Here is a 23,425-nt window from a genome sequence, read left to right on the forward strand (position 1 = left end):
AACCCTGGGGCTTCCCGCAGCCCCCGGGCGGGGCTCACGTGACTGGCCTCCCGGAAGCGGACCCCAGGAGAACCAGGCAGTTGGTTAATCCAGGAACAGTTCCTGCGCGGGGCGTGGACTGAGCAGTCACTGAGTATTACGCAAATTGCGCGAGCGCACGGGAAAAGCGATTGGTCGGTCAGGAGAGAGGGGTGTGTCCTGGCGGGCCCGCAGCTCCTCCGATTGGCCGACAGGCTGACGGGAACGTTTACAGTCAGCGTGTGTCAGCGACGTGCAACCCGGAAGGGAAGAAGGGGCGTGTCAGGCTGCGCAGGGGGCCAGTCCATTGGCTGGAAGAGACGGGAGCCGGGCTGCGGGTCCGACCAGAGGAGGGCGGTGCTGCAGGGCTGGTCCGGGAGGTGACGACCGGCTTCGGAGAGTCTACCATGGCAGCTCGGACTGGTCACACGGCCTTGAGAAGGGTAGTCTCGGGATGCCGTCCGAAGTCGGCGACAGCGGCCGGGGCGCAGGCGCCCGTGCGGAATGGCAGGTAATCAACAGCGGGGGCGCTGGGACGAGAGTAGTTTTCGATTTTGGCTGCCGAGTTGGGGGACCGGAAGGATTTGGGGGTGAGGCAGAGCCGGACTCGGTGCATTTCCGTGTCTTTAGAGGAGAAGGCTTTTTTGCGTTTGGCATATGAGGGACTCAAGAGCGGCGCGCATCACCTTGGGCCCAAGGCTGTGTTCGTGGCTCGTTTTCCTCGTGAGAGGCGGTGAATCATCGGCGAAGCGACTTTGGAAGCAATTTGGCCATTGCTGCCTTGGGGCTCTTCCGGTCTCCTCCCCTATGGCTTGTTGCTAGTGCTGTTGGAAAGTTTTAACTTTGCGCGGAAGGGTTGCCGGCTGCTGGCTGTATGGGAATTTGTGTTTGGCGGTGAGCCCCTTTCTCCGGTTCCTTCTACCTGCCAGATGGTCATACGGTTTTTCCCAATTTCTGAAAGAGTGCTTTGCCCTCGCCGTTTAGTGTTTACAAAACTAAATATAGCCAACATAAGGGACCTGGATTTTTTCACTCAGCTCCAACTTAACAGGTCCTGTAACCTTGAAGCATAGTCTGCTTTCGATTTTCCTGGTTGGTTTATTTTTTGGTAGGTGGGGGTGGAGATGGAGGTCGGGACATGGATACCATACTTGTACGACTTAGTTTCCTTTTACTAATAACATTGTAATATTCTTGAAAATTAAAGTTAGTGTGTTTAAAATGAATTCAGGTGTACAAAATATGAGGTGGGGAGAGAAAACACAAATCTGGTTGAGCCCCAGGACATTTAGATTAAATGAAGATCCGACCCTACTGGAAACAAGGGAATATTTTTTTAAAAAAAAGATTCAATGAAGAATTTTTAAAAACACCAACAACCTTACCAAGTCCAAATCCCTTTAGACAAATGTTGGATGAGACAAATAAAATCATAAAATTACTCCTGCTTTAGGAAATAACCTCAAAAAGTAGTTTCAAGCAGAATAACGCCATCATACTTGAGATGTTTGTATTACTCTTATAAAATGTTGTCTTGCAAATAACACTTACTTTTGAGAAAAATACAGTTGCTTTAGTGATCAAATTGAGGCTTCAGTTCCAAGATAAATACTGTTTACGATAATGAGGGCGGCAGTCTGAGTTCATTTCCGATGTTAAGCATCAGATTCTGACCTTTATTATACTTAAGTATATGAGAGAGTAGTACTGGAAGACGAGTGACAAAAAAGCAGTTCTCCATGTGGTCCAGTGGTCCAGTATTCATTTCATGGTTTAACTGTATATATGAATGTGTGTCTCTTTATATCGTAGTTTAAGACATAGTATTCCTGGCAGTGCATGAAAATAAATGTGCTGTCCAGGGCACTGTAACTATAGCATGCAAATTGATCAGAAAATGTCCTGTTAGTTTGCTTTAAACACAGGTGTTTTCCTTAGGATTGTAATCAGATTGTGTAAGGGTATTTTTTTGGGTAGGCTGGGAGGCAATACATGAACCTGGTACAAAGGTTCATGTATTGCCTCCCAGTAAATACATGAACCTTTATATATAGTAAAAAGTCAACCAGATACCCAATTCACCTCTTTAGAAGCAAAGGTCTCATCTTTTTTCAAGTAAAGGTTTCAGCACTGTTCACAGTAGTTAAGATACAGAATCAACGTAGGTGTCCAACAGCAGCTGAATGGGACTGGGCGCAGTGGCTTATGCCTGTAATTCCAACACTTTGGGAGGCTGAGGTGGGAGGATTGCCTGAGCTCATGAAACCAGCATGGACAACATGGCAAAACCTTGTCTCTACCAAAAAAAAGAAAAAAAAAGTGTGTGTGTGTATACACATACGCATATATAGAAAAATTAGCTGGCTGTGTGGTAATGCAAGCTTGTGGTTCCAGCTGCTCAGGAGGCTGAGATGGGAGGATCACTTGAACCCAGGAGGTTGAGGCTGCAGTGAGCCTTGTTTGGGCTACTGCACTCATTCCTGGGCAACAGAACCAGACCCTGTCTCAAAAAATAAACAAGGCCGAACACAGTGACTCACGCCTGTAATCCCAACACTTTGGGAGGCTGAGGCAGGAGGATCACTTGAAATCAGGAGTTTGAGACCAGCCTGGGCAACACAGCAAGACCTCGTTTCTACAAATAAGTAAAAAATTGGCAGGGCTTGGTGGCACATGCCTGTGGTGCCAGCTAATTGGGACTTGGGGTGGGAGAATCACCTGAGCCCAGGCAGTGGAGGCTGCGGTGTGTCATGACTATGCCACTGCACTCCAGCCTGGGTGATGGAGTGAGACCCTGACTCAAACACAACAACAACAATAAAATAGAAGAATGGATGAAGAAAATGTGGTGTATGTGTTAATACACAATGGGAATACTATTCAGCCATAAAAAAAGAATGAAATCCTGTCATTTGCAGCAACATGGATGGACTTGGAGGACATTATGTTAAGTGAAATAAGCCAGGAACAGAAAGTTACACATGATGAGTTCTCTCTCATATGTGGAAGCTAAAAGTAGTTGATCTTGGCTAGGCACAGTGGCTTATGCCTTGTAATCCCAGCACTTTGGGAGGCCAAGGTGGGCGGATCACAAGGTCAAGAGATCGAGACCATCCTGGCCAACATGGTGAAACCCTATCTCTACTAAAAATACAAAAATTAGCTGGGTGTGGTGGTGGGCGCCTGTAGTGCCAGCTACTTGGGAGGCTGAGGCAGGAGAATCGCTTAAACCAGAAGGCAGAGGTTGCGGTGAGCTGGTACCGCTGCGCTCTAGCCTGGCGACAGAGCGAGACTCCATCTCAAAAAAAAAAAAAGTTGATCTTGCTGGGCGCAGTGGCTCACACCTGTAATCCCAGCACTTTGGGAGGCTGAGGCAGGCAGATCACAAGGTCAGGAGATCGAGACCATCCTGGCTAACACAGTGAAACCCCATCTCTACTAAAAATACAAAAAAATTAGCAGGGCGTGGTGGCAGGCGCCTGTAGTCCCAGCTACTCGGGAGGCTGAGGCAGGAGAATGGCGTGAACCCGGGAGGCAGAGCTTGCAGTGAGCCTAGATCACACCACTGCACTCGAGCCTGGGCGACAGAGCGAGACTCTGTCTCAAAAAAATAAATAAATAAAAAATAAATTTTAAAAAAAGTTGATCTTAGAACAGAGAATACTAAAGGTTGGGAAAGCTGGGAGAAAGGAAGGGATATAGAGATTTGTTGAAGGATACAAAATTAGTGCTAGATAGGAGGAATACGTTTCTAATGGTCTATACCTGCGATTCCCAACCTTTTTGGCACCAGAGACCAGTTTTGTGGAAGACAGTTTCTCCAGAAATGGGGGTGGTGGGGGGGGGATAGTTTCGGGATGAAACTGTTTCACCTCAGATCATCAGGCATTAGTTAGATTCTCATAAGGAGCAAACAACCTAGATTCCTCGCATGTGCAGTTCACAATAGAGTTCCGGCTCCTGTGAGAATCTGATGCCACCGCTGATCTGACAGGAGGCGGAACTCAGGCGGTAATACTCACCTCCTGCTGTGCAGCCTGGTTCCTAACAGGCCACGGACAGGTACCAGTCCATGGCCTGGGCGTTGGGGACCCGTCTTCTATACCACTGTAGGATGACTATAGTTAGCAATAATATATAGTTTCAAATAGGTAGAAGGAGTATACTGAATGTTCCTAGTGCAAATAAATGATGAATGTTTGAGATGATGGATGTGTTAATTACCCTGATATGATCACTGTACATTGTATGTATCGAAACAGAATTATGCTCTTACCACTATTATAAAATCAACTACTACTTGTGATGTCCCAGAAAATTTAGAATTCACAAAGCCACCTTGCTTTTTTATATTTTCACTCATAAAGTGTTATTTATAGCTGAATACATAAGAATCTTAAAAATCTTAAAAGTTTCTAATAAGTTTACCCATATACCGTTTATGTTTCTTTTCAATTACATTTTTTTTTTTTTTGAGACGGGGAGTCTTGCTCTGTTGCCCAGGCTGTAGTGCAGTGGCGCCGTCTTGGCTCACTGCAACCTCCGCGTCCCAGGTTCAAGCATTTCCCCTGCCTCAGCCTCCCGAGTAGCTGGGATTACAGGCACATGCCACCACACCCGGCTAATTTTTGTATTTTTAGTAAAGGCAGGGTTTCACCATGTTGGCCAGGCTGGTCTCAGTTGATCTCCCTGCCTCAGCCTCCCAAAGTGCTGAAATTACAGGCGTGAGCCACTGCACCTGGCCTCCATTACATTTTAACAGATAGTCATGTAGTATTTACCTTAAGCAAATTCACTGACCTCTATCTCATTTTCTCTGTAATAAGCGTGTTTAATTTTTATAAACAGCTCTAAAGTTCTTTATTATATTATAGAGCCCAAATTTGTCTCTTTCTAATTGGGGTTGTGTTTTATACTTTGGGGTCATATTTTCTTTTTCTTTTTTTTTTTTTCTTCTTTTGAGACGGAGAGTCACTGTCGCCCAGGCTGGAGTGCAGTGGCGCGATCCACTTCATTTACATATATATGTATGTACATATGTATATGTATTCACATATATAAATAAATGGAATGAGGCATTAAATGCTACTAATGCCTATGTGTATTAGTATATACATATACATGCACACACAGTTATTATGTAAGTACATACTTCTTTTCTCTCTTTGCACAGCTAACTCCTTGTCCACTATGTCTCAGCCAAAATCTTTTAAGGGATTCCTAGGTCACCCTGTCTAAAGGAGGTCCTAATTACACCTCCCTCTTCCCTGCATCTCTTCTTCAGCACTTTTTTGAATCAATCATAAGGCTTATGTTTGTTCTATTCATAAGGCTGTTTGTTCTATTCACCATTATATCCTTAGTACTTAGCACAGTCTTAACTTAGAATAGGAGCTCAGTAAATATGTGGATAATTTAAATTGAATTATCCTGGCCAGCAATGACTAGTAGTGTCAAATAGACAAATAGTTATGTAATAATCTTTTTTCTTCTCTCTTTTTTTTTTTTTTTTTTTGAGACGGAGTCTTGCTCTGTCGCCCAGGCTGGAGTGTGGTTGCACAATTTCGGCTTACTGCAACCTCCGCCTCCCGGGTTCAAGCGATTCTCCTGCCTCAGCCTCCCAAGTAGCTGGGACTACAGGCACCTGCCACCATACTCAGCTAATTTTTTGTATTTTTAGTAGAGATGGGGTTTCACCATGTTAGCCAGGCTGATCTTGAATTCCTGACCTCGTGATCCATCTGCCTCAGCCTCCCAAAGTGCTGGGATTACAGGCATGAGCCACCTCACCCAGCCAGTTTTGTAATAATCTTATTAAGGAAAGTTGAAAATATTTAGGTGAACAAGCATATAGCAGACATTTGTACATAGAAGTACCTTGAACAATAACTTTCCAGTTAACTAGACATATTTTTACCTATATGCATTGAAATGGAGACTGCGAGGTAAAGAAGAACGCAGCAACAGTTGGTTTTTATTTGTTTTGTTTTTGCTTTTGTTGAGACAGAGTCTCGCCCTGTCACCCAGGCTGCAGTGCTGTGGTGTGTTCATAGCTCATTGCAACCTCGAAGTGCTGTATTCAAGTGATCCTGCTGCCTCAGTTTCCTGAGTAACGGGAACTACAGGCACATGCCACCATGGCTGGCTAATTTTTAAATTTTTCTGTAGAGACAGGGTCGCTATGTTGCCCAGGCTGGTCACAAACTCCTGGCCTCAAGGGATTCTCAAGCATCAGCCTCCCAAAGCACTGGGATTACAGGTTTGAGCCACCATGCTTGGCATCAGTACTGACCATCTGGTAGGTGGTCCTACCAGATCTCTGCCAAGAGATTTGAGACCTAATTTTAAGTCTCATTGGAGTGGATCAAGAATTAAGAAACACCTATGGATCCAGCTGGGAAAACAACGTGGGTAGACAACACAAATCAGAAAATAGATTTGTGTATCCAGCAAAGCTTATGGTAAGAGTACGTTGTAACACGTGACTACAGAGTGAAAGCCAGATTTCTGGGAGAGATACCTTTTATGCCAGAAGCTTCTAACCTAACTAAGCTGTTATTTTTGTTTTTTTGTTTTTTGTTTTTTTACGGTGTTTAAGAAGCTGTGCTTTTTCTGTGCCTGTGTGTGTGTATTCTTCCAGGAACATTCTGAAGTTGCAGAGCCTTCCAAAGTGTGATAATTACTTTATAGTCTCTATAATTTGTGCTTCCTCTTAATTTTTACCGTCACTCTAAATGAGGTGATTTTTGTCTTTTCAGATATTTAGCTTCCTGTGGTATACTGATGAGCAGAACCCTTCCACTACATACCTCAATTTTGCCTAAGGAGATATGTGCACGAACTTTCTTCAAAATCACTGCACCATTAATAAACAAAAGGAAAGAATATTCAGAGAGAAGAATTTTAGGGTTTGTATATAATAAGAATTCTACTAAAAGAGCATGTTCACAATTTTCCGTGGGGTATCGTGTCGTGCCTCTTTCTCTCTGGATTATCTTTTTGCAGACTAAGCTCTCTTTTTTCTAGGTTGGCCTTTTTCTTTTTTTTTTTTTCCTTTCTTTTGAGATGGAGTCTCACACTTGAGTGCAGTGGTGCAATCTTGGCTCACTGCAACCTTCGTCTCCCAGATTCAAGCGATTCTCCTGCCTCAGCCTCCTGACTGGCAGGCGCATGCCACCATGCCTGGCTAATTTTTGTATTTTTAGTAGAAACAGGGTTTCACTGTGTTGGCCAGGCTGGTCTCAACCTCCTGACCTCATGATCCACCTGCCTTGGCCTCCCAAAGTGCTGGGATTACAGGCATGAGCCACTGCTCCTGACCTAGCTTGGCCTTTTTCATAGCTATTGCTATTTTATAAATATTCGTTGAATGAATATAATTATATGGTAACTCTTTAGTATAGACTTAAATCTTTGACATGTAAAGAAAATTATTTATGACCTACATTTTTTGTACGTTGTTCTTTTCTATATTATCAACATTACTGATACATTGGGCTGTATGTTTACATAGCTTCCTCATGTATAGATATATATAGATAAGTACATACATACTAAGGCTCCTCATCTAGAGCCTTTGGTAAAAATTTTCTGTAAAGGGACAGATAGTAACTATATTAGGTTTTGTGGGCCATAGGGACTGCTCAGCTCCTTCATTGTAGTCCAAAGGCAGACATAGATAATATGTAAATAAACGGGTGTGACCACATTCCAGTAAAACTTTGTTTACAAAAACAGGTGATGGGCCACGTGTGGCCCCTGATCTAGGGGTAAACAGAGCAGATGTAAAGAGGTTTCACCATGTTGGTCAGGCTGGTCTTGAACTCCTGACCTCGTAATCCACCTGCCTTGGCCTCCCAAAGTGCTAGGATTAAAAGTGTGAGCCACAGCGCCATGCCTCTATCTTTTCTACCTTTCTCTATCCTCTCACCACTTTAATTTTTTTCCTTCCTTCTTCCCCACCATTCCTTCTTTAATTCAAAAAACTATATATTTAGTAAACAAATTTACTCTTCCCCCAATAATAGATTGGGTAAATAGAGCAGTTGTACTGTAAAGACACTACAGTTCTGCTAAACTGGAAATACACCATCCCTCCATAGGGGAATTTCTACAAATGGCTCTTAATTCCCAACTAGCCGTGAAGCTTTGTGAAAGTGCATTTCGTTAATTTTACTCATTTGCTTTTGTTCTCCCTATTTTTCTGTAGTAAAAGACTTAACAGCATTGTTCACTAAGTTTACTAGCTAGTCTCTGTATTAGTTAAGGTAATGCTAACAGCCATATAGATAACACCTAAGAGTTTATTTTTTTTTCTCATGTAGAGTTCAGATGGGTGTGCCGTCTACTGTAGTCCAAGTAGTGACTCAGAAACCCAGGCTACATCCAACTTTTGACCTCTGTAATTACTTAGTCTTCAGAATGTTAATCACATTGGTCTGAAGGTGACACAACAGAGAGAGAGAGAGAGAGAGAGAGAGAGAGATGGTGGTGTACAGGATCTCCCTCTGTAGCCCAGGCTGTGGCATGATCTTCGCTCATTGCAACCTCTGTCTCCTGGGTTCAAGCAAATCTGATGTCTCAGCCTCCCAAGTAGCTGGAATTACAAGCATGTGCCACCACACCTGGCTAATTTTTGTATTTTTAGTAGAGACGGGGTTTTACCATGTCGGCCAGGCTGGTCTCAAACTCCTGACCTCAGGTGATCTACCCACCTCAGCTTCCCTAAGTGCTGGGATTACAGGCCACCACACCTGGCCATACTCTCAATTTTTAAATGCTGGCTACTAAAAGTTTAAAAACTGCCTCTTTAGGCCGGGCGCGGTGGCTCATGCCTGTAATCCCAGCACTTTGGGAGGCCGAGGCAGGCGGATCACCAGGTCAGGAGATCAAGACCGTCCTGGCTAACACAGTGAAACCCCGTCTCTATTAAAAGTACAAAAAATTAGCTGACTGTGGTGGCACGTGCCTGTAGTCCCAACTACTCTGGAGGCTGAGGCAGGAGAATTGCTTGAACCCGGGAGGCGGAGGTTGCAGTGAGCCGAGATCGTACCACTGCACTCTAGCCTGGGAAACAGAATGAGACTCCGTCTCAAAAAAAAAAAAAAAAAAAAAAAAAAAAAAAAAAAAAAATTACCTCTTTATATCAGATTCAACCTGTGAGATGCCAAATTGTGATCTCTGCCATACCATCTATGTATTTATTTGGAGACCTTTTATTTTCTGTGTTGCTTTGAGATCATTGATTCCAGAATGTGGTTTAACATATGTGCTGAATGATTTATTTATCATACACAGTAAGTTTTATACATATTCACTTTAAAGTATGCATATATTATATAACTAGATGGAGTTAACACCTCTTTTTTATTTTTATTTTTTAAAGATATTCAATGCAGGAAATGTATGATGTAGTATCGGGAGTGGAGGATTACAAGCATTTTGTTCCTTGGTGCAAAAAATCAGATGTTATATCAAAGAGATCTGGGTATTGTAAAACAAGATTAGAAATTGGATTTCCACCTGTGTTGGAGCGCTATACATCAGTAGTAACCTTGGTGAAACCTCATTTAGTAAAGGTAACGGTTTTGTTTTTTGTTGTTTTTAAATATTCTTCCATATATTAACTTTGTCAAATGAGTTAAAATGTAATAGCCTAAAAAAACTTATTTAACCTAACAGGAGGAGGGTAAAAAATTTATTATGTCTCCTAACTGTGTTACTTTATACAATGTTAGCATTATTCTTTCCAAATAGAAGTTTGAATATAATATGGGAATGGGAAACTTATCCCTTTTTTTTCCCTTCTATTGAGGACTACTGACTGACCCACAGATCACTTGCGCCACCCAAGTGTGAAATGTTTTAATTTAATTTTTCAACTGTTTTAAAATACGAATTAAATACTTTATTATTGGGGGAAGAGTAAATTTGTTTACTAAATATATAGTTTTTTGAATTAAAGAAGGAATGGTGGGGAAGAAGGAAGGAAAAAAATTAAAGTGGTGAGAGGATAAAGAAAGGTAGAAAAGATATAGGCATGGCGCTGTGGCTCACGCCTTTAATCCCAGCACTTTGGGAGGCCAAGGCGGGTGGATTACGAGGTCAGGAGTTCAAGACCAGCCTGACCAACATGGTAAAACCCCGTCTCTACTAAAAATACAAAAATTAGCTGGGCGTAGTGGTGCATGCCTGTAATCCCAGCTACTCAAGAGGCTGAGGCAGGAGAATCACTTGAACCTGGAGGCAGAGGTTGCAGCGGTGCTGAGATAGTGCCACTGCACTTCAGCCTGGGCAACAGAGTGAGACTGTGTCTCAAAAAAAACTAAATAAAAATGAAAAGAAAAAATATAAAAATATTGGGGGGCACAGTGGCTCACGCCTGTAATCCCAGCACTTTGGGAGGCTGAGGTGGGTGGGTCACCTGAGGTCAGGAGTTTGAGACTAGCCTGGCCAACATGGTGAAACCCCATCTCTACTAAAAATACAAAAAAATTAGCCGATGTGGTGGTAAGCACCTGTAATTTCAGGTACTCAAGAGGCTGAGGCAGGAGAATCACTTGAACCCAGGAGGCAGAGGTTGCAGTGGGCTGAGATTGTGCCAGTGCACTCCAGCCTGGGCAACAAGAATGAAACTGTCTCAAAAAAAAAAAAAAATACATACATATATATAAACATTGTTGAGATTATCCTGCCAAGTACCAGGTACTGAAATGCCAACTACTCTTACATTATATTAATCATCTTATGCTTGTCAGAGGAGGATACACATGTAGAAAAGGGTACCAACCTTAAAAACAAAAAGGCAGAATTCCATGAGATAATGCATATTTCTTTTGCATTCCCATTTTGGAGTGGCCAAAGATTTTTAAAACTGAGCTATTTTTTGCCCACAGGATTTAATATGATATCATTTCTTGGTAAGTGACCAGAGCCAAATACCTTAGTCAGCTCTTTGTTAGGCATTGAAGGGGGTGCAGCGCTCAGATGTGCTCTTTCTGGTGTAGCTAGAAAGAAAGAGAACGTTGTCACTGTTCAGTGAAGCTAAGACCCTATCTGCCCTATTCTTACTCTTAAAACTTTAATTCCACTTAAAATGCTGTGGACTAGGATTTTGCTATTATTACAAATGTTTTCACCTGCTTACCTCATTGTTTTAGAGTTTTTAAACTACTGTCTCTCATAATAGCTAACATTTATTGAGCCCATTTTACTGCTTTACTTGAATTACTAAAATTTTCACAAAAGCCCTTTGAGGTTCAAGAGTTATTATTTATTTTAGAGTTGAGCAAAGTAAGGTTTAGAAGAGATAGAAAACTTGCCCAAGGTCACAGAGCCAAGACTCCAGCTGTCTGACACCAGTGAATATTTCTATAATCTTAATTTTTTTTCCTATTTCCTGAGCTCAGTTTATCATTCAGTCCCTTAGAACTTAAATCTTTTTTTTTTTTGAGATGGAGTCTCACTCTGTAGCCCAGGCTGGAGTGCAGTGGCACTTCCAGTGGTACCATCTCGGCTCACTGCAAGCTCCGCCTCCTGGGTTCACACCATTCTCCTGCCTCAGCCTCCCGAGTAGCTGGGACTACAGGCTCCCACCGCCAAGCCTGGCTAATTTTTTGTATTTTTAGTAGAGACACGGTTTCACCGTGTTAACCAGGATAGTCTCGATCTCCTGACCTCATGGTCTGCCCGCCTCAGCCTCCCAAAGTGCTGGGATTACAGGCGTGAATCACCGCGCCCATCCACAACTTAAATCTTAGTATATATATTATGCTGCTTCTAAAAGAACTCTAAATAAATCTCATTTCTTCCTCACTCTCTACCTTTCTTCTCTTCCCTGCCACCTTTTTTTTTTCCTTTGAGACAGAGTCTTGCTCTGTTGTCCAGGTTGCAGTACAGTAGTGCGAGCACAGCTCACTGCAACCTCTGCCTCCCAGATTCAAGTGATTCTCCTGCCTCAGCCTCCAAAGTAGCTGGGATTATAGGCGTGTGCCACCACGCTCAGCTAATTTTTTTGTATTTTTAGTAGAGACGGGGTTTCTCCATATTGGCCACACTGGTCTTGAACTCCTGACCTCAGGTGATCTGTCTACCTTGGCCTCCCAAAGTGCTGGGATTACAGCCATGAGCCACCAGGCCCAGCCTCTCTCCCCTGCCTTCTTTTTTTTTTTTTTTTTTTTTTTTTTTTATTATACTTTAGGGTTTTAGGGTACATGTGCACAATGTGCAGGTTTGTTACATATGTATCCATGTGCCATGTTGATTTCCTGCACCCATTAACTCGTCATTTAGCATTAGGTGTATCTCCTAATGCTGTCCCTCCCCCCTCCCCCCACCCCACAACAGTCCCCAGAGTGTGATGTTCCCCTTCCTGTGTCCATGAGTTCTCATTGTTCAATTCCCACCTATGAGAGAGAACATGCGGTGTTTGGTTTTTTGTCCTTGCGATAGTTTACTGAGAATGATGTTTTCCAGTTTCATCCATGTCCCTACAAAGGACACGAACTCATCATTTTTTATGGCTGCATAGTATTCCATGGTGTATATGTGCCACATTTTCTTAATCCAGTCTATCGTTGTTGGACATTTGGGTTGGTTCCAACTCTTTGCTATTGTGAATAGTGCCGCAATAAACATGCGTGTGCATGTGTCTTTATAGCAGCATGATTTATAGTCCTTTGGGTATATACCCAGTAATGGGATGGCTGGGTCAAATGGTATTTCTAGTTCGAGATCCCTGAGGAACTGGCTAACTGGCTAGCCACATGTAGAAAGCTGCAACTGGATCCCTTCCTTACACCTTATACAAAAATTAATTCAAGATGGATTAAAGACTTATATGTTAGACCTAAAACCATTAAAATCCTACAAGAAAACCTAGGCAATACCATTCAGGACATAGGCGTGGGCAAGGACTTCATGTCTAAAACACCAAAAGCAATGGCAACAAAAGCCAAAATCGACAAATGGGATCTCATTAAACTAAAGAGCTTCTGCACAGCAAAAGAAACTATCATCAGAATGAACAGGCAACCTACAGAATGGGAGAAAATTTTTGCAACCTACTCATCTGACAAAGGGCTAATATCCAGAATCTATAATGAACTCAAACAAATTTACAAGAAAAAAACAAACAACCCCATCAAAAAGTGGGCAGAGGACATGAACAGACACATCTCAAAAGAAGACATTTATGCAGCCAGAAAACACATGAAGAAATGCTCATCATCACTGGCCATCAGAGAAATGCAAATCAAAACCACAGTGAGATACCATCTCACACCAGTTAGAATGGCCATCATTAAAAAATCAGGAAACAACAGGTGCTGGAGAGGATGTGGAGAAATAGGAACACTTTTACACTGTTGGTGGGACTGTAAACTAGTTCAACCATTGTGGAAGTCAGTGTGGCGATTCCTCAGGGATCTCGAACTAGAAATCCCCTGCCTTCTTAAAACCTACAGGATAAGATAGGTTTGGTAGCATGCACCTGTAATCCCAGCTACTCAGGAGGCTGAAGCAGAAGGATTGCTTGAGCCTGGGAGTTTGAGGTTGTAATGTACAGTGATCATGCCTGTGAATAGCTACTGCATTCCAGCCTGGGCAACATAGCAAGTAAGACTCCATCTCTAAGAAACAAACAAACAGGCTGGATATGGTGGCTAACACCTGTAATCCCAGCACTTCGGGAGGCCGAGGCCCAGATGGCTGGATCACCTTAGGTCAGGAGTTTGAGACCAGCCTGACCAACACGGTGAAACCCCATCTCTACTAAAAATAGAAAACTTAGCCAGGCATGGTGGTGAGTGCCTATAATCCCAGCTACTCGGGAGGCTGAGGCAGAAGAATCACTTGAACCCAGGAGGCAGAGGTTGCAGTGAGCCGAGATCGCGCCATTGCACTCCAGCCTGGACAATGAGTGAAATTCCGTCTCAAAACAAACAAACACAAAACAAAAACAAAACCACACAGGATAAAGTAAATCTCTTTATCATTGCACTTTGACCCATTTACTTCCCTGCTCCCTCCTCCCACGTAATACTATACTTAATGTTCAGCTAATACCATATGTCTTAAAAGTTCCATGAATGCACAGTACAGCACTATTCCACAGCCGTGTGCCTTTGCATATTGCTTATTCTTCTATCTGTAATGCACTTACCTTCTTGATATTCCTTCAAATTCTGACCATCTGGGGTCATTTTCTCTCTTTCCTTTCATATTGATCAGTAGCACTACCTTGGTGATTCTCCTGTGCTTTCTTCATGCTTTCTCTTATCACTCTGTAATATATTTCTTAACAGGATTTCTCCTTGACAAGACTGTGGTACTTGAGGGAAGGAGTCCCTGTCTTTTTCATCTCTGTATCCTCAACAGCAATACTAAAATGATGGGAGTCATGAGGGCTCCTTACTTATGAAGCTTTCACTACCTGTATTTTTGGATTATTGCAGATTCAGAGACATTCATAATAATCTTAGAGTAACTTTAAGCACTGCTAAGGGAGGGATAAACTGTATTAGAAAAAAAGTAATCTTCATAATAACCGGCATTAGATGATCATAGCTATCTCAATTTTATGAAGCTTAAGGAGATTAAGAACCTTGGGCAAATTCACACTTGCATGTGTCTGACTCCAAAACTATTTTTTCTTTTTTTTTTTCCCACTCTCCTTCCGCCTATTTTTTCATTATAAGTTGCCTCACATAATAATGCTAGTTTGTTTTTTAAAGACGTATTTGAGAATATATGCTCAACTTTCAGTTGTTCCTGGGTTCAGTTTCCAGATTTTTTTTTTTTTTTTTTGGAGACTGAGTTTCACTCTTGTTGCCCAGGCTGGAGTGCAATGGCAGGATCCTGGCTCACTGCATCTTCCGCCTCCTGGGTTCAAGTGATTCTCCTGCCTCAGCCTTCTGAGTAGCTGGGATTATAGGCACGTGCCACCACACTGAGCTAATTTTTGTATTTTTAGTAGAAACAGGGTTTCTCCATGTTGGTCAGGCTGGTCTTGAACTCCTGACCTCAGGTGATCTGCCCGCCCCAGCATCCCAAAATACTGGGATTACAGGAATGAGCCACCACGCCTGGCCTGAGTTCTGTATTTTATTTATTTATTTATTTAGATGGAGTTTCGCTCTTGTTGCCCAGGTTCTGGATTTGATTGATTGATTGATTGATTGATTAAGATGGAGTTTCACTCTTGTTGCCGGGGTTCTGGATTTGATTGATTAAGATGGAGTTTCGCTCTTGTTGTCCAGGCTGCAGTGCAATGGCGCAATCTCAGCTCAGCACAACCTCTGCCTCCTGGGTTCAAGCGATTCTCCTGCCTCAGCCTCCTGAGTAGCCGGGATTACAGGCATATGCCACCACGCCCAGCTAATTTTGTATTTTTAGTAGAGATGGGGTTTCTCCCTGTTGGTCAGGCTGGTCTCGAACTCCCGACCTCAGGTGATATGCCCGCCTTGGCCTCCCAAAGTGCTGATATTACAGGCATGAGCCACCATGCCTGGCCAGGTTCTGGATTTTAATACCCAATAGACAACACAGTAAAAATTATTATTTTTTTTTACCCAATACAGTAAAAATTATTATAAGGGAAGAGCAGAAGCCATGTGACGGTTCTGTGAATTATTAGCTGACCAAAACATGCCTGTCACTTCATATGTCAGTAATTCTAGTCTACACTAATCTTTAATGGCCAGAAGCCCTTGAACATTTTCAGAGAGGCAACAGTTCAATGACTTTTACTGCCTGCTTCATGATACAAACATTTTGTATGGATTAGTTTATATAATGGTCTAAATCAGTTCACTCAGAACAGTCAGTAGTAGGTCATCATTATGACAGCTTCTACTGTTCAGTATCTCTGCTCTTAGAAATGAGGTCTTTGGCAAACTGTTCGTGTCAAAACATAACAGTAAAAATCCATGCATCCTTGGGCTAGATAATTGGAGTGAGTGAAATACTGCCAGATTTTGTATAAAAGTAGTCAGAGGAGGCCGGGTGTGGTGGCTTACACCCGTAATCCCAACACTTTGGGAGGCCAAGTTGGAGGGATCACGAGGTCAGGAGATCGAGACCATCCTGGCTAACATGGTGAAACCCCGTCTCTAGTAAAAACACAAAAAAGAATTAGCCGGGCGTGGTGGCGGGCACCTGTAGTCCCAGCTATTTGGGAGGCTGAGGTAGGAGAATGGCGTGGACCCGGGAGGCGGAGCTTGCAGTGAGCCGAGATCGCACCACTGCACTCCAGCCTGGGTGACAGAGTGAGACTCCGTCTCAAAAAAAAAAAAAAAAAAAAAAAAAGTCAGAGGAAGGTGCTATGTTACAGTGAGTACTCCCAAAACCTGTTTATCCTTTAGTGTTAAATTTCCTGTAAGCTTCTTAAATGATTGTAAAGAAGGGCAGAATGTATTATCCTAAAGTTGGGCAACTGAAATAACAGGATTTTATTATAGACTCTTGATGCTCTTAAAAATTACTTGTGCACTTCAGGAATGCTCTAGATTATTTGTGCGGATGAGGTGGTTCACACCTGCTGTAATCCCAGCACTTTGGGAGGCCAAGGCAGGAGGTTCGCTTGAGCCCAGGAGTTCATTACCAGCCTGGGCAACACAGGGAGAACACAGCTCTACAAAAAATAAAATAATTAGCTGGGCATGGTGTCACACGCCTGTGGTCCCAGCTACTTGGGAGGCTGAGGTGGGAAAAAATGAAAATAAAAATAAAAAGCTGAGCATCTCTCAGGGTCATAACGAGCATAATCAGTCCTAACGATGAACTAGTAACTATGGTTCTGGTTACCATTTTCACATTGCAGATGGCATCTCTTTCATGGATCTCAATAAATTTTTTTTATTTTATTTTATTTTTATTTTTTAGACAGTGTCTCGCTCTGTCACCCAGGCTGGAGTTCAGTGTCATAATTATAGCTCACTGCTGCCTCGGTCTCCTGGGCTCAAGCAGTCCCCTCACCTCAGCCTCCTGGGTACTTGGGACTACTGGCATGCATTACTACACCTGGCTAATTTTTAAATTTTTTTCGAAGAAACAGGGAATCTCGTTCTGTTGCCCAGGCTGGAGTGCAGTGGCATAATCATAACTTACTGCAGCCTCGAACTCCTGGGTTCAAGTGATCCCCTAACCTCCCAAAGTGATGGGATTACAGGTGTGAGCCACCATATCCAGCCACAATAAGTATTTTTTTAATGATACAAAATAGGAACTACCAAGATGCACTGCACATAGTATGGTTAAGTATTGTGATTGTGTGCATACTGAATATAAAGTATACATGTGCATTGAAAAAATCAGAAAGAAATGGATCAGGGCTAAGGGCCAGGACTACACATTTAGGAAAACTAGATAGAGGCCTCTAGGAATAAGGAGCAAAGAGTGAAGGAAAGACTATACGTGATTAATAAGAGAACAGTCTTTGAGTAGGAGATAAATATGTACCAGGTACCTTATTAACATTTCAGCAATCTCATGATATAAAGTAGGTATTATTTTACAGATTAAGGAAATAGGGTATGGGGATTTAACTTGTTCATGGTCACTTACATGTGGCAGAGCTGGAAATAAGCTTCCAAGAAGCTCCCTCTTTTGCTGCTGGAGGAAGGAAAGCTAAGTAGCAAAGCAGGTGTTAGCAATGGAAGAGAAAACAACTGGCAATCTTGGGGATCCCTGCAGGAAAAAAAAAAAGGCTAATATTGGCAAGACATTACTTCCTAGTACCAAGCTAAAAATTAGATATCTTTATCTCCTATGGTCTGACCTACAAAAATTATTACTTATGAAAGAAATCAGCCTCAATCATAGTAGATTCTTAGATTATGTCCAGTAGCAAAGGTATTTAACTGTGGTTTTATGTTTTCTGTTTGTTCTAGGCATCTTGTACTGATGGGAGACTTTTCAATCATTTGGAGACTATTTGGCGTTTTAGCCCAGGTCTTCCTGGCTACCCAAGAACTTGTACCTTGGATTTTTCAGTAAGTCTCATAAAGCCCTTGCTTTGTTCCACTTATGAGGTAAAATTGGTAAAAAGTAATCATTTTTTAGAACACAGAGGCCATAGTTATATTGAATACCTTTTTTGCATAAAAACTAATGAACATTTCTTTTTTATTCTATTTCTTGCAACCTTGAATATTCCTTCATTCTCTGTTTTTTACAAATCTGTAGATTATAAGACACATGCCAGCTTAGTAACAGTTTTGAACTTAATAATAGTTTTAAATTAACACCACATGAAAGAAGACATTGCATATAAGATGCAGAAACAGGCTGGGTGCAGTAGCCCATGCCTGGAACCCCAGCACTTTGGGAGGCTGAGGCAGGTGGATCACTTGAGGCCAGGAGTTTGAGACCAGCCTGGGGAACATAGCAAGACTTTGTCTCTACTGAAAATAAAATTACCGGCTGGGTGGGGTGGCCTCACGCCTGTAATCCTAGCACTTTGGGAGGCTGAGGCGGGCGGATCACCTGAGGTCAGGAGTTCGAGACCAGCCTGACCAATATCATGAAACCCCGTCTCTAGTAAAAATACAAAAATTAGCTGAGTGTGGTGGCATGTGCCTGTAATCCCAGCTACTCGGGAGGCTGAGACAGGAGAATCGCTTGAACCTGGGAGTCAGAGGTTGCAGTGAGCCGAGATCGTGCCATTGCACTCCAGCCTGGGCAACAAGAGCAAAACTGTCTCAAAACAAATAAAAATAAAAATAAAATTATCCTTGTGTAGTGGTGCCCACCTCCTAGCTGCTGAGAAGGCTAACGAGCAGATCACTTGAGTCCAAGGGTTCGAGCTTGCAGTGAACTATGATCACATCACTGCACTCCATCCTGGGCAACAGAGTGAGAACTGTCTCAAAAAATTTAAAAATAAAAGATGCAGAAATAAGATAATAGATTTTTTTCATTTTTTTGAATCTAGAGTCTTGTAACCTTTTTTTTTTTTTTTTTTTGAGATGGGGCCCTACTCTATCACTCAGGTTGGAGTGCAGTGCTGTGATATTGACTCACTGCAACCTCTGCTTCCCTGGCTCAAGTGATCCTCCCACCTCAGCCTCCCAAGTAGCTGGGGCTACAGGAATGCACCACCACACAGGCTTATTTTTGTATTTTATGTAGGGATGGGGTTTTGCCATCTTTCCCATGCTGGTCTCGAAATCCTGGGCTCAGGACATCTGCCTACCTCGGCCTCCCAAAGTGCTGGGATTACAGGCATGAGCCACCGCACCCGGCCTAGTAATTTTCTTTTTCATATAATCGTAGTTATAGAAAACTTAAAGCAATTTGTGGCTTTTTCTTTGCCAACAGGTAATATGGGAGTTGTTCTCTGTACATGCAACTCGGGCATTGAATTTTAAGAAATGGTGGCAATTTTGACTAAATTATCGTGTGCTGTTCTCAGCTGTTGAGTAATTTTCATTACAGCATTATAGACATTAATAGGACAATTGGGGCCAAGCACAGTGGCTCACACCTGTAATCCTAGCACTTTGGGAGGCCAAGGCGGGCAGATCACTTGAGGTCAGGAGTTTGGGACCAGCCTGGCCAACATGGTGAAACCCTATCTCTACTAAAAATACAAAAATTAGCTGGGTGTGGTGGTGCATGCCTGTAGTCCTAGGTACTTGAGAGGCTGAAGCAGGAGAATCACTTGAACCCAGGAAGCAGACGTTGCAGTGATCTGAGATCGTACCACTGCACTCCAACCTGGGTGACAGAGTGAGACACTGTCTCAAAAAAAAAAAAAAAAAAGGACAATTGGGAAAATTTGAATAAGATCTATATAAATTAGATAATAGCATTGTTATCTAGTAGTAGTAACTCCCTCTGTTAATTTCCTGATTTTGAGAATTGCTGTATGGTTATTGAAGACATTAAAATAGGGAAATATGGGTAATGGGTACATGGGAATTCTTTGTATTATTTTGTAGTTTTTTTTTTTTACAAAAATGAAATTATTTCATAATGAAAGGTAAACATTTTAATATTTAGAGGATATTTGGTCCCTAAAACACAGTTCTCAAACCAGTTGTCTTGAATTCTATATGGAACAATGAGAGGGTATAAATAAAGTTCTAAAAGGGTATCCAAGGGAGAGAATACAGTCATGGGTTCTTAGTTTCTGTTTCTGGTTGGGCCAGTAAAGCCTCTTTCTCATCCCTCTTTTCCACTTACCACTAGAGACAGAAACTAAAACCCATGGCTTCAGGCTGTTAAAAGCCTAAAACAAAACAAAACAACAACTACAAAATAAGGTGGATTGGACAAGCTTGTCCAAATCATTGGCTACGTTAAGATTGAACCACGTGGCCGGGCGCAGTGGCTCATGCCTGTAATCCCAACACATTGCAAGGCCTAGGTGGGTGGATTACCTGAGGTCAGGAGTTTGAGACCAGCCTGGCCAACATGGTGAAACCCCATCTCTACTAAAAATACAAAAAGTAACTGGGCGTAATGGCAGGCGCCTGTGGTCCCAGCTACTCTGGAAGCTGAGTCAGGAGAATCGCTTGAACCTGGAAGGTGGAGGTTGCAGTTGAGCCAAGATTGGGCTATTGCACTCCATCTAGCCTGGATGACAGAGCAAGGCTCTGTATCAAAAAAAAAAAAAAAAAAAAAAAGAAAGATTAAACCACTTACACCATCTGCCCTGTGGGTTGGGCACACATGTGCATGCACACTTCCAGCCTCCTCTTCCTGCTGGTGCTTCTCAGTGATACCTATGAGAAGGATCACTTTCCTTCCTTATTTCCTTTTGTGGGATAGGATGGATCTAAAAGGGGCACATTAATAAGAAGGCATAGTGATTAATGTAGTCAGCAAAGGTTTTTTCCAGTCTTCTCTTACTAAGAAACAGACTTTTTCCCTTGAAATGAGATTTCATTGGCCTTGTTTATGTAAGCTTATTGTGCCAGCAATTGTGCTTGTTGCAGTAAAAGAAGATTCCCTCTTTCGAGGGGTGCTAAAAATCCCACCTACATACATCCACACAATTCTACCTTGGATACCCAGTTCATAGTGTGAACACCACTGTCCTAAGTGGAGATTTAGTTTAAAAAAAATCTTTCTGGCCAGGCACAGTGGCTTATGCCCATAATCCCAACACTTTGGGATGCCGAAGTGGGCAGAATTGCATTAGCCCAGGAGTTTGAGATCAGCCTGGGCAACATGGCAAAACCCCTTCTCTACAAAAAAAAAAAAAAATATATATATATATATACACACATACACACACACACACACACACACACACACACACACAAATTAGCCATGTGTGGTGGCATGTGCCTGTAGTATCAGCTACTTGGGAGACAGAGGTAGGAGGATTGCTTGAGCCCAGGAAATTGAGGCTGCAGTGAGCTGTGATTGTGCCACTGCACTCCAGCCTGAGCAACAAAGCGAGAGTCCCTCTCCAGGAAAACCAAAAATAAAGCAAAAAATAATTTTTTCTAAAATAATTTTCAATATTTTCCTACAGATTTCTTTTGAATTTCGATCACTTCTACATTCTCAGCTTGCCACATTATTTTTTGATGAAGTTGTGAAGCAGATGGTAGCTGCCTTTGAAAGAAGAGCATGTAAGCTGTATGGTCCAGAAACAAATATACCTCGGGAGTTAATGCTTCATGAAGTCCATCACACATAAAGGCAAAAAAGAACTTGGTGCCACCTGCTTCTGACTTTAGTTTGTTCACTTTTAGGAAGTATTTTCATGACATGTTTTCAGAAGCCAGAAAGCTTTTGTTAAACGCAGCTTTGGTTATAAACCTGCACCACTGAAAATTTGCACATAGAATACAGACTCACTTGTATGTAGAATTATTTCTTCAATCAAGTATAATTCAAAATAATACGGACATTATCATGTTCTGCATTACAATAATGGGATGTCATCACCATTGCTAGAATACTGGCATGATTCTTCTGAGCAGAAGTTGAAACTATAAATTTAAACCTTTTAATTATCACCTTACCTGAAAGAGGTTAGTTAAGATATTCACACAGTATGTATTATATTAACCATATCACACTTAAGTTATTAAATTCAGACTATTTGTAACTTATTGTTATAGGGCCTGCCATATGGCTTAGGATATTTGAGTAATCATATATTTAAAGTAAAAACTTTGGGCTGGGCGCAGTGGCTCACACCTGTAATCCCAGCACTTTGGGAAGCTGAGGTGGGCAGATCAGTTGAGGTCAGTAGTTCGAGACCAGCCTGGCCAACGTGGCGAAACCCCATCTCTATTAAAAATACAAAAATTAGCTGGGCATGGTGGCACACACCTGTAATCCCAGTTACTTGGGAGACTGAGGCATAAGAATCGCTTGAACCCGGGAGGCGGAGGTTGCAGTGAGCCAAGATCGCCCTGCTGCACTGCAGCCTGGGCAACAGAGGGAGACTCTGTCTCCAAAAACAAAAACAAAAACTGTTAGTGAAGGTTCCCTGGGACTTTTTATATTTTAAAAATTGTTCTTATGACTAGCAGATAAATTCAGTGCCATAATGAGGCTAGCTCCCAGATAAACAGTATATTTTCTTCTTTTTTTTTTTTTGGTGAGTGGTCCAGAGCTTTAAGCTACTTTTCCAGTAGTTTGCCACTTTCTCCGAGGTAGTTTGGCTGCTCTTTCAATAATGCTAATTGTGTGTCAAATTTTGTCTACAACAGTAGGCAACAGATGAAGATAAGTTGGTTGAATGTCTCCAGCACTATGCATCCCTATTTTCTATTTATTGTGTATACTCACTTTCAGTAATGTGTTTCAAACTGGTATTTTTTAAAAAACAAATCAATGTAAGGACTGAAGTTGAAGTAGCAATGTAATAAAGTTAATTTGTTTATTTTTTGTACAGTTAGTTTGGTTATTGAAATCTTCCTATATTGTTTAAATGTGTATTTGCATAGACATAGTAAAGTGTTACAGCATTTCATGTCTTAAAAATATCTATGAAGATATCTAAAATATCGATTTCTATGAAGAAACAGACTTTAACAAATATAAGCAAAATTCAGTTTTCTTTTAACCAGTCATTGATCTCCTGTCCTCCTTTCACTACGTACCAACAACCCTCTGGCATTAAACTTCCAGTGATAGTGCTATTAACTTTGTTTCCTCAGATCAACAAGGGACCTCAGTAATTAGTTCTCTACATAAGTATATATATATATAGATAGATAGATTTGTTTAATAAATCTGTTTTGAGCACCTGCTTTTTCTCAGACACTGGGTATAGAGTGATGAAGGATTCATACCAGCCTCTACTCATGAGGAGCCAGGTTGTGCTTTCACACAAGGTAAGCAGTATCTTTCCACTTACAGATGAGGTATTTGCCAAGAGCATAAGTAGTTTGCATATAGTTATATACCTTTATTTATTTATTTTTTTCTTGAGATGGAA

The 23,425-nt window shown here is 42.0% G+C and overlaps 1 protein-coding gene across 2 annotated transcripts; it reads left to right on the top strand.

Annotated features, from left to right (window-relative positions):
- Nucleotides 1–293: 293 nt before the first annotated feature.
- On the top strand, nt 294–23,023 carry COQ10B (coenzyme Q10B). Of its 2 annotated transcripts, none has more exons than XM_003253894.4 (5): nt 294–529; nt 6,777–6,926; nt 9,404–9,596; nt 17,907–18,008; nt 21,503–22,876. In XM_003253894.4, exons 1-5 carry the CDS (start codon nt 426–428, stop codon nt 21,668–21,670), a joined length of 717 nt encoding a protein of 238 aa, XP_003253942.1. In that variant the 5' UTR covers nt 294–425; the 3' UTR covers nt 21,671–22,876. The 2 variants fall into 2 exon arrangements, with proteins under 2 accessions (XP_003253942.1, XP_030659035.1); XM_030803175.1 differs by lacking the exon at nt 294–529 and adding an exon at nt 629–1,110 and having other exon boundaries at nt 21,503–23,023.
- The last annotated feature ends 402 nt before the right edge of the window (nt 23,024–23,425 follow it).

Source organism: Nomascus leucogenys, chromosome 22a (assembly GCF_006542625.1).
Source record: "Nomascus leucogenys isolate Asia chromosome 22a, Asia_NLE_v1, whole genome shotgun sequence".
Taxonomy (NCBI): Eukaryota; Metazoa; Chordata; class Mammalia; order Primates; family Hylobatidae; genus Nomascus; species Nomascus leucogenys.